The sequence below is a fragment of the Myxocyprinus asiaticus genome, chromosome 8, assembly GCF_019703515.2.
Source record: "Myxocyprinus asiaticus isolate MX2 ecotype Aquarium Trade chromosome 8, UBuf_Myxa_2, whole genome shotgun sequence".
Classification (NCBI taxonomy): domain Eukaryota; kingdom Metazoa; phylum Chordata; class Actinopteri; order Cypriniformes; family Catostomidae; genus Myxocyprinus; species Myxocyprinus asiaticus.
Genome location: NC_059351.1, coordinates 9,794,229 through 9,806,597, shown reverse-complemented (window position 1 = coordinate 9,806,597; position 12,369 = coordinate 9,794,229). Strand labels below are relative to the sequence as shown.

Sequence of the window (12,369 nt, the reverse complement as noted above, 5' to 3'; positions counted from 1 at the left end):
TAATTTGACATATTTCAACTAAATTATGCTGGTTCAATGAAACGTACTTATTCTGAATGAAAGATATTCACTTACATGTAGAAACGTTCTATATTTAAAATAAGTAAGGGAAATTACTTTTTTGTGTGTACCATATTGAAATCCATTCTGCAGAAATATACATATTTTTCCATAAAATTCGTGCAAAAATGCAAAAATAAAAAGTCTGTGTGAGTCCTTACCTGGCATCAGCCTCACTGTAGTACTCTCTTGCTACGATGTCTTCAAACAGCTCACCTCCAGTAACCCTGAGATCAAAGGTTAAAATTGATTTGTAGCGATAATGTATAACCTTTCAGGACAGCCCCATAATAAGCTCTGAGGTTGTTAAACGATGGTACAGTACAGTACAACAGGCTATATCAAAAACACACGCACACCAGAATGATGTTTGTAATGCCGAGTCTAAACAATGTCTCAAATCCAAAAAAGAGAACTCGACACTTACTTACTGCTCCAAAAGATATTTTTATAAATACTGTAACCATGTGGTTAACAGTAGAGTACAGCTTCCATAAATCCATTACATTAATGAGATTTAAAAAAAAAACTTGCATTTAAAAATATTTAAATACGTGTAATTGCCTTATTCCAAGTGAAGTACTACACTACCCACAATCCTGAAGTGTGATTCACCAATCAGAGATGCAGCTTAGCTAACGTTAGCCATCTATCTATCTAGTTACCAACCTAATGTTGGTTAATATTGAATACTGTAGCATTAGAGCATTAAAGAGAGTAGTTGTGCTTTCTGATATAAAAATGCATTAAGATGACACAAAAAACAGACTTAATCAAATACATACTTCCCAGTGCTTTATGCAATAAGTAATTCATTCATTCCCTCATAAAATGTGTTAAGTACAAAGGTTTGCATCTATGTCTTTGTCTCTGATTTCCAAATACTAAGCTAACACATTTTTGTGGTAGATATTATCAAGGCTTTAAAGTCTTTATTGAAGAATTTTCTGAAATGCCTTTGGAGACATGAGAAATAAAGAAGTTGGCAGTCACTGTTGAGCTCTATTCAGAACCCAAAACTAGAATAAAGCAATAAGCCACTTGAGGCCAAGTGATTTTAACTCTGATAAGGGGTGATGTTAGGCATGACATGAAGTAAAATGCCTAAAACTTCCTTAACTGTAGAAAAATCACTGTAATGCACAGTCTGACGAGGCTTTTTCTTTATACAGTAGTGGTTACAGCACTAAACAGTGACATTTAATAATAATAATAATCTGGAAAGAAATATATATTTTTCTACAAAGTAATGAAGTTTATTAGCATACTTTAAGGCTGTTTACATTTGCCAAGCAATGTTACAGGTGCATGTGCATTTATTGCCATCTTACTACAGCTTTAAATGCGGCTCATCTTTTATAAAACAATGTTAAATGTTTCTTCATACAAAACCTAACACTGTTCAAAAATAGCATTACAAGCATTTGTCCTAGGCTACTGTGAGAATTTGGGTTGCAAACAATAACATTACTGCATATGACAGCTTATGTCTTCTCTTATCGCTTTTTTGTCTGTCTGTCCTTGTGTGCTCCTCTGTTTACCTCTTTTTCTCTTACCAACCATGTCAGCTACTACCAGAACCATCTTATTAACCATTTGCAACAGATGACGTTTCTTCACGCCATACACTCAGCAAGTCAGCACAATCCACTGGCCTGCTCTATTTCTTAGAAACACTTTTCATGCCATATACGTCAGGTCCATAAATGAATGTTTAAAGGAGTGAATTGTCTCACAGGCTCAGAGTTTTGCCATAGGCTGCCCTCTGGGCACTGTCATGCTATCACATAAATATCAGCAGCAGTTTGAAAATGGGGCAGTCTAATGCTAACCACACAGACTCTGAGAAAGCAAAGAAAGACAAATAAGAAATGTAAAGAAGACGACGAAATGAAAAAGGAGCAATAGAGAAAGATAAAGAGAGTTTAAAGGAATACTTTACCCCAAAATGAAAATTTTGTCATCATTTACTCACACTCATGTCGTTCCTAACTGGTATGACTTTCTTTCTTCTGTGGATCACAAAAGGGGTTTTCTATAGCAGAATGTTTAAGCTGCTCTTTTTACATACAATGAAAGTGAATAGTGACCACAGCCCCTGGTCTCCATTCATTTCTTTATATGGAAAAGAGCTGCTAAATAACTCCTTTTATGTTCCATTTAAGAAAGCAAGTCATACGGGCTTGGAACAACATTGTGTTGAGTAAATGATGACAAAATTTTCATTTGTGGGTGAACTATTCCTTAAAGGTGCACTCAGTAATTTAAAAATTTTTACTTCTAAAGAAATTAATAGTAATTTTGAAACATATGTATAAAATCATGACAACTCACGTGAGATGAGGACTCTAGTCATATCAGTAACCTTATAAAAGCTGTTTTATTACACATGAGGCAGGGGCGCCCTCATGGGGGCTGCCATTTTATAATCACATGACCATCTGAATACTACTCGCTTAATCTCAGTAACTGTCTTGTTATTGGACACTTTCACTCTTGGATTAAATTAATCATGGCTGATTGTGAATAGTGAATTTCTACAATGGCATCTGTAACTGAAAGCCATTGATTTTGAATGATGTTGCATCCACACCACTAGGTGTCACTGTAAGTCCAAGATGACACAAGCAAAAAGTTACTAAGTGCACCTTTAAATGTCAAGCTATATACTCACAGATCAAAAACTAGGTAATGGAAGCCCTCCTCAGATATGCTGTCATGGAGTCGCACTACAAAGAGAATTTTCCTTGGTCATTTCCTTATCTTAAGTTGGCATAATACAAATCTCTGAAAGAATGTCTCGGAAAAGAATAAGTCCATTACCAATATTCGGGTGTTTCAAGAGACGGCAAATCCTGGCTTCTCTCTCCAACTTCTGGTGATCTGAAATGGAGTTAAAAAAAAAACTGATTTGTTGAGATAATGCCCGACATATGGGACTCATTTTAAGCAATGAATGAGTAAATCTATGTATCTTAACAGCAGGCAGATCAGTTCATGTTTTATCACATTTAAGCCTTTCAGTGATAGTTTAGAACCACAGAAGGAAGAAGCAGAACAGAACATTCCATCAGTGTCATAAAGGGTCATGTTGGGAGTCCAATGCTGAAATAAGTCTGCAGATTTTTGATGAACCACCAGAGGACAGTGCGCTGAAGCCTGTGAGCATGTATGTGGGCAGATGGCACCCTGACCTGCAGAAAACTATAAATAACCACATGCTCACTTCTGTACTAATCCGATATTTAAAAAAAAAAAAAAAAAAAAAACATATTAAAATTAACTCGCAAGCAGTAAAAACACAATTCTCTGAAGAATCAAGTGACACAATTCATGAACCAAAATAAATTCAATTCATCCATAGTGATGGAAAAAAGAAAGCAAAATTACGTGAGTGCACCTTGCTGTCACATCTCATTGTTGCATGTTAAATTCAGCAAGTGGCATCTAGTAATCATCTTAGAAATTAAAAGGTTATTTTTTATTTTAAATCCAATTTTGTCTAAAACCATCTTAAATCTAGGCAGTATAATCAAAGAATGAGCCAAGAAGGAAATATTAAAAATCATGGTTGATATTGCTTCTGGCTAATTGGTCACATTGGAAACGGAAGGTCAAATCGAGTACATTACATTATGGGATACATTATTCCTCGCATTGAGCTCAGTTACATTCTGCACATTTTGGCAAAAGTCATCTGGGTATTCTCTGTATACAGACAATTTGCATGCTGTGCTAAGTATACATATGGCATAGTGCTAAAATAACAGGGGTAGTACGGTAGTATGCTATTCCAAATGCAGCCATATTTAAAGCTGATTCATAGTGAAATGAAACCTGGTGAATCATATAAAAAAAGTGATCTGATTGAATGAGATTTGGAACAAATAAATAAACAGTTCATGTCTTCCCAGCCTTAGGCCGAATTCAGTTTCTTGTCTCATTTCTGTTGAGGTGAAGAGAACAAATTAGGTTGGGAGGGGAATGAGGGTTTGAAAAAAATAATATCCAAATTACCTCAAATCACTCATCTTTGCATTTTTACGAATGTGGATCATTATATTTGAGTTTATTGGGTATTAGCTTAGGTTTATCAGTTTAAGCTCAGTTTCATAAGGTTAATTTGTGCTTCTTTCTGTCCCCCACAACTCCTTCTATCACAATAAACTCCCTCCACCACCCCCCAGCTCCACAGGTAGTCCACCTACCAACCGACCAGACATCTGTTGTCTAGCAACTCCTCCACCAATCAGAATGCAAAGGCCTCTCTTCCTCTCTGCAGTGGAACCAGCCCTGCATGCAAATATCAGAACCCTCTGGATCCCACAGAACCCTTGCAGTTACAGCACAACTCTCAAAAGTTCCAAACCAAAGTTTAACCTGTCTTTTTTTTCACCTAATAGAAATGACATCTCCAATCAATAAATGATCAATGACAATTACGGACCATCTTTTCATGATTAAACTAATAACTTTTTTTGTGTGTTTCATATTTAAATACAATAGTATTGTTTCAAAAGTTTGGGCTCAAGTATTGTGTGCATATGAATGTGTGCTTTCCCAAGAGATGCTCAGACCTACACTAAAGCAAGTGAAATATTCATACACTGAACAATGTCGATATAAATCTGGCTCTGGACCAATAACAACTAGCAGCATCTAAATAATAACACATTTAATATGGACAACAACAATGAACAATGTTCCCGCAATGAAGCGGGATTCAAACCGGCGTCAGCCGGCATGGGAGGCGGGCACGCTAATGAGGAGGCTAAAGTTTACAGCCTCTAGCGTCAGTCGCTAGTGCGCATCTTGAGGTCAGGGGAGTGAGGTTTACACATACCGCACAGCTATCACAATCCAGCTGGCTCCTGTTACACACACACACACACATACTGTAATTATTTGTTATACTTAGATATTTTATTAGTATAGTAGATGTATTTTGGACACTAATGACAAATCATAAAAAAACATTATTAACAACGTTTTGATGCATAAAAGGAATACGAACGGACAGACAGACAGACAGACAGACAGATAGACAGATAGATAGATAGATAGGTAGATAGATAGATAGATAAATAGATAGATAGATAGATAGATAGATAGATAAACACAAAGGCTATCAATCATCGCGTTACTTAGGAGGACATAATATCCTTCTAAACCAGGGGTATTCAAAGTCAAAGACAGTGGGCCTCCCTTGTGACACAACGTACACGATGTGTGTGTGAGTGTGTGTGCAGGCAAAGGACAATTGAATAGAAACTCTTCTTGAATGTCCATGTTTTTCACATACCTCACATATGTTAACAGCTGTGCGCAGCTGGCCACATCAGTGGATTCGTCGATCTGGAGTGCAAAAAATGGGCTGTGCCTGATGCTGTCTAACACTTGCTCCTTCACATCCTGTGCCATGTCAGAGATGCGCCGACCCACTGTGTTGTCAGAGAGTGGAAAAGAATCAAGCTTAGAAGCCGCTGCCTCTCCTACCATAAAGGAACACATATCTTTGGTTGCCGGCAAAATCAACATCTCTCCGATGTTATGTGCTTTGCCCGCCTTGGCAATATGCAGCGCAACGTGATATGAAGCTTCAGTGGCCTTTACATTTAATTTGACAAATTCTCAGATAACTTTTTTCTGACCTTGAAAGGCTTGAAGTTTTCTTTGGAAAAACTCAGCTTGTTGTCAAGGTGTCTGTGGAGATTAGCAGGTTGCATGCTGTCATTAGCTAAAATCTCCTGACAAATGACACACAAAGGTTGTGTTGCATCAACTGATCCTGTCCATGTAAATCCTAAACTTAAATACTGCTCATTGTATTGTTGTCTTTTGGGTTTGACCCCTGAAACTGAAGGATTCGAATTTGGTGGTCTCAGAAACTGCTCCATTGTAATTACAGACTAATACGTCATGTCTGCTTTATTGGCGGGCTTGACAAATATCAGAGAATCTTCAAAAAGATTCTTGATAAATATGTATATATTTTTTTACCAATTATTTTCAGAACAGTTTAAAAATGTTTTAAATATAATTTAATAGTTAAACTCAATACATACATTATATATATATATAAGCAATATCACACGAGCAAGAGTGCGATTTGGCCCTATATCAGCACTGCTGTGATTCAGCTGCAGGCACGATCATCATCAGTAGTACATGATAGACTATATGTGAATCAGGCTTGACAGTAGTAGAGCAGTGTGTGCAGTACAGAATGTATGTTTTTAATGCCGCCCAGTACGTTGCAGGAGAGGCCTTCATTTGACAGTCCCGCCTCCTCCCTCTTTTCTCTGCTGTTCTCTTTTTTACTTGGTATCTAAAGCCTTCCGCACTGCAGCAGTGTGTGTGTGTGTGTGTGTGTGTGTGTGTGTGTGTGAAGCTGTGTGTGAGTTAGAGAGTATTCCTTCATGTTTTGTGCTGCTTTTCCAGGAGATTAATGAGAGATTTGAGATCATCAGAGAGAGAGAAAGAGAGAGAGAGAGAGAGAGAGTGAGAGGGAGAGACACAGATAGATAGAGAGAGAGAGAGAGAGAGAGAGAGAGAGCGATAAACCTCTAAAATGAATGGCCAAACCTAGTCCTTTGACTTGGCTTTAGCGATCATGCTGGATAAATAAATAAATAACAAGGTTCACAATCTTCTGATCTGCACCCAGCTGCCCATATACAGACCAAGAGAACAAATTTACCCAGTGCCTTCCTTATCACCCAGATACAGCTCGATTAACATGCAGCACTAGTTAGAAAAGAAAAAAGAACGTAACAATGTGTAGTTAATGTGTAATTAATGTGTAACTAAGGTGAACTGTGTAATAGAAGAAAAAAACGACAAATATTAAAAGGACTTACAAATTGTATTTGCAATTGTGTTTACTTGTGTGACAATTCAGATACAATTGCAAAATGTTGCAGCTGCTTAGAAGGTCGACTTGGCTATTATTCAAGCTGAAGTGTGTAACTTTTCGATGAAAAATACACTCTCCTATCCCATTTTAACACGCAAAGGCCACTATAAGTACACCGTTCGCAGGTTGCTTACATCGAAAACTGTAAACACTTGCTCTGTCCAAAACTGCTCACTCGTTCACTCATTCACTATTTCATATTCAGGATGGCAGTGAGTGCACTATATCAGCAAGGAGTGAAATAAATTTAGTAAATTTGGACGCTGATGTCACTACACTACATGCTACACTGTGCAATAGACAGAGTGCTAGAGCTGTTGCAGAAACAACTTCACAACATATGCATCTTTATCTTACATTTAGGACAATAATAACCATAATAACATCAATAATAATACCTATTATTCTTTTAAAATGGTATTTATATAATAAATCTCCATTCATGTTTAATAATAACTTGAATTTAATATTTCATAATAATTAAAATAATAATAAAAACTGCAGATAAGAATAAACACATTTAAACAAGCGTGCATAATTGTATTTATTTATTATTTTTTAGTATCTTGACACACTCCCATCCAAACTGAGCTGCATTTCTGAGTGCAGAGAAGGGTATTAGATCCGTTGGGTATTAGAAAAGTACGTTAAATACATGTGATAACCGAATATCTGAATAATTTCAACTGTGCACAGTCTTCTGAGTTAACAATATTATCATCTCAGTGAATTAGTAAAGAAAGAAATCACTTGGCATAAATGGCTAAATAAAAAATTTACAATAACCTCATCTAATATTATTTCATCTGTATAAATAAGTTATAAATTGTCAAATATATCTGGATGCTTTTTTTTTAATCAAGTAATACTTGGTCAAAAAAGTAGCCAGCATTAAAATAAAAGATTGCAGGAATGAAAGAGGCTGCAAACTGGCATCTCTCGTATGACTTTCGTTTGTATGTGGAGTACAAATAAGATATTTGGCAGATTTACACCCTCAACCACCATTCACTGTCATTGCATCTTTTTTTTTTTTTTTTTTTTTAATCCATACTATAGAAAACTCCTTTTATGTTCTACAGAATAAAGAAGGTCATATGGGTTTGGAGCAACATGAGGGTGAGTAAATGATGACACATTTTTCATTTTTGGTTGTAATATCCCTTTAAGTACACACATGCAGTGCTCATGCACAGTACAGGATACACAACAATGGGGATGTACTACTGCAAACATCCAGACAAGAGCTTAGAACAGAACCCTTAGTTCTGGAAAGAAGCACAGGACAGGGTGAAACATTATCTAACCCTAACCCTAACCTGTTTACAGCCTCAGGGACAGAGGAACAAAACCTCTGGGTCTTTTCAAGCAAGTGACCCTATAACTCCACAAGCCCTTAGACTCTACTGGGAGTTAAAGCCCTCAGACATTAGGGAATCTGAACCACTGTTCAAAGAGTGAGAAAGAGAGGCACAGGAAACTGATAGAATGTGTCTAATTAAAAGTGGCCTAGCTATCTCTCCTCAGAATTCTATGGCCTAGTTTATTAAAATGGGCATTGAGTTTTCTCTGCGCTTTACAACACAGTCTGAGCACTGACCTACTAGTTTTCCACATGGCCTAATCAGAGACAGGAGACGTAGGATCTATTTGCTGGCTTTAATAAAAATGATGACAGTGAAACAACAAACGGGAACTCAAAACAACTAGTAGTTACTCTGTAGTAACATACAAGTGTATTGGTTGACTGATGAGTGTGTCTGGGCACGTGCGTATGTGTGTGTGCATGTGTTTGCTTAAACAGTGAAACAACTCTGGCTATGTCTACGACTTCAGGGGCTAATACAGCTGCATGCAGACAGAGCATGCAGTTCATTAATTTCTGTTTTGTTATTTTTTATTTTTTTCATTGCATCATAAATGTCAAATGCGGCCCAAACTCAAGTACCCCAACTCTATCGATTTGTAAAAAAAAATTCAAGGGGTATGGTGGTGTAAACTTCAATCATTAATTAAAAAAAAAAAAAAAACATTTTCAAACATATTTCTAGGTAGAAAATTATTATTTTTATATTTTAGAGTCAAAAATATCAATACGTTTTCTCAAGGTTACACAACATGACCTGAAATAAATGTGCATTTTCATAAAAGAGTCAAAATAAATATGTTTTTTCTTCACGCTCAGTCTTGAGGGTCTTAAGGTGTCTGTTCTGTTTTTATGTTTTGTTAAACCAAGGCATTGCACGACGAAACTATTCTTTTTTTACTCTGCAGAGAAAAGAAAGTGTTTCACTTTGAAGAGCATGATGCAGCATCAGTGATGGACTCGGCTTGAGTGACACTCTGTGACAGCGCGCACAGCTGAACTTCTGCTGTCTTAAAAGTCCCATTCAATAATCTCTCAATACATTTTTAATTTTCACCCACGACAATGCCAAGATTCATCGGGCTCAAATTGTGAAAGAGTGGTTCAGGGAGCATGAGGAATCATTTTCACACATGAATTGGCCACCACCTTAACCCCATTGAAAGTCTTTGGGATGTGCTGGAGAAGACTTTACGGAGTAGTTCGACACTTACATCGTCAATACAAGATCTCGGCCAAAAATGTATGCAACTCTAGATGGAAATAAATGTTGTGACATTGCACAACCTTATGTAACCTTATGCAATGTCACAACATTTATTTCCGTCTGATATCTTGTATTGACGACGGAAAAGTCGAACTACTCCGTAAAGTCTTCTCCAGCACATCCCAAGGACTTTCAATGGGGTTAATGTCAAGACTCTGTGGTGGCCAATTCATTTGTGAAAATGATTCCTCATGCTCCCTGAATGACTCTTTCACAATTTGAGCCCGATGAATCTTGGCATTGTCGTCCTGGGATATGCCTGTGGCATCAGGGAAGAAAAAAATCCATTGATGGAATTACCTGGTCATTCAGTACATTCAGGTACTCAGCTGCCTTCATTTTATTGCCACTTAATGTTGCTGAGCCTAGACCTGGCCAACTGAAGCATCTGCTTGTGTATCTGCTTATTTAAATCCAAATTGTGAGTTTTTTTTTTTTTTTTTTTGGCCAGGCAGTTGTAATAATAACAATAATAATAATAAGCAGCAGCACAAACACTTTGTCATAACACCGAGGTGGCCCTTTGTAAAAACTAATTGGGGAACCCTGATTTAAAGTCTTATTTATCAAATGTAGAGAATTAAATATGTTACTTGCATGATTAGTTCTAAGTACTACATGACACAATTAATCTAAAGAGGATGGTAAGGGGAGATGGTGGTTTTTGGTATTTCTTGCAACAAGAGGGATGGTATCCCCTCGCATCCCCCCTCAACTCGAACCCTGACTATCTTAAAGGGATAGTTCACCCAAAAATGAAAATTCTCTCATTATTTACTCACCCTCATGATATCCCCGGTGTGTATGACTTTTTTTCTTCATCAGAACACATTTGAAGAAAAATAGAAAAGTTTCTTAGCTCAATAAGTCCTTAAAATACAAAAGAATGGCAATTTTTCTTTGAAGGCCCAAAAATCACAGACAGTCAGCATAAACTTCATCCATACTACTCCAGCGGTTAAATTAATGTTTTCTAAAGCGACACGGTCACTTTTGGTGCAAAAAAGATAAATATTTAAGTACTTTTTTTTACTCTAAATCATTCTTCCGGTCGGCAGTGGTACGCGTGCGTGACGTAATTGCATTGGCATTTGAAACACGTGAGAACTGACGCACGTGCGTCACAGCTGGAAGAGCAGTGATGTTTACAAGGCTCCTTACAATTGCACAGCTGAAGACCTGCATAATGAATGAATGGGGAAAAAAGTCTGCTTGCTAAATTTAAACTTGTTTCTTGAGTGCCCAAATGCTTAATAAGTGTTAATAGAAGAAATGGTGGTGTTACACTCAACTGTCCCAACTTTTTTGGAGCATGTTGCAATCATCTGATTGGAGAAACAAAAAACTATTACATTCACCAAGTAAAACATAAAGTAAAGTGTTGTTGTAGTGCTTTCAATATACCACAGGGTTTTTACAAATAGAATTTGCATTTGCCATCACTGTTAATTGACATTTCACCGGTTCCCTCAGACGGAGAACGTCAACAGCGCATGAAAGTTTTTGCAACTGTACAAAGTGCATGAATATTAAATTAGGTAAGCACTGAGGCATTATATGATTGTTTGTGTGTGGTTAAACAAATTTGCATAAAATTCTAACATGTGTAGGGCTTTACTGGTTGTTTAGATCTGTGTTACTATCAGAAATAATTAATAATTATTTCTGTAGTTATTAATTAATATTTAAATTAATCAATTGAATCTAACTCATTAAAACCTCATATGGGGCTCCAGTAAATGTAGTGTGCTACGTTTAGGAGCAAGTTTGGTTATTAGCAATAATTAATAATTATCAAAGATAGTTATTAATTATTAAAATCAATAGAACATTGATGAGAATCAATGTTGGCTTTTTTAAATCCTTTAAATCAACAGTTATCAAAGATAATTGTTAATTGTTAACATCGATGAAACATTAATTAAAATTAATACTAGCTTATTGATCATTCAAATTCAATCATCAAAGATAATTATCAATTATCAAAAATCAATAGAATATTAATAAGGATTAACATTGACGGGGCACCACCCTGAAATCAGGGACTAATAACCAAATAGTAAAACAGTCTCAATATTAGATTGTTTTCTTAGGAAAATCGGCATCCGAAGAATATCGATTTTCAGGAAAAAAAACAATGAATGAAAGTTTGAATCCGAGCACTGACATCCCGTCAGCATGACACAGGCATATGCAAAATAAACCAAAACACTTCTCTTTGTAATATAAACAAAGTTTATTTATGCAGTAATATGAATTAATAATTAATACAATGCAGTCAATAAACTTCCGGCTTACAACTAAAAACAAAACAGTGATATGATTAGATATGGAAATAAAATAATCCTATAACACATGAGGTGTGTGTGTGTGTGACAGTGTGTGTGTGTGTGTGTGTAAGGAGGGACGCGCACAAAATGGCGAACGTGACTCTCGTGGAGAGTATGTCACGCGAGACTTCCGGCCAGGGAATATGACCGCGAATGGGGGCGGAGATGGCGTCTACCAGTTACCGTGTGTATCCGCTTGTACGATAGCTTAGGGACAAAGCTGGGCTTTAGCATTTAAGCTATCTACAAGCCAAAAATGTGTGCCAGAATGTTTGTGAGGGGTCGCGTGTGTGTATGTGTGCGTGTGTGGTTAGTACGAGAGAGAGAGAAGTGACAGCCCTAAAGCTGATTTCGCGATCGTGGGAGAGAAAGCAGCTGTTTAGTTCATCGCTCAGAGACGCGATGGACAGCTCGTAAACAGTCCCGCGTA

General features: G+C 36.8%; 1 protein-coding gene across 11 annotated transcripts in view; it reads right to left on the bottom strand.

The window, feature by feature from the left end:
- The window catches only part of LOC127445284 (calcium/calmodulin-dependent protein kinase type II delta 2 chain), a 56,113-nt gene that overhangs the window by 29,169 nt on the left and 14,575 nt on the right, over nucleotides 1–12,369 (bottom strand). For all 11 annotated transcript variants that reach the window (XM_051705248.1, XM_051705252.1, XM_051705251.1 and 8 more), the window contains exons 3-5: nucleotides 2,884–2,943; nucleotides 2,735–2,789; nucleotides 222–287 (exon numbers count right to left, since the gene is read on the bottom strand). In XM_051705248.1, coding sequence (XP_051561208.1) covers nucleotides 222–287; nucleotides 2,735–2,789; nucleotides 2,884–2,943 — 181 coding nt within the window. The remainder of the gene's footprint in view (nucleotides 1–221; nucleotides 288–2,734; nucleotides 2,790–2,883; nucleotides 2,944–12,369) is intronic.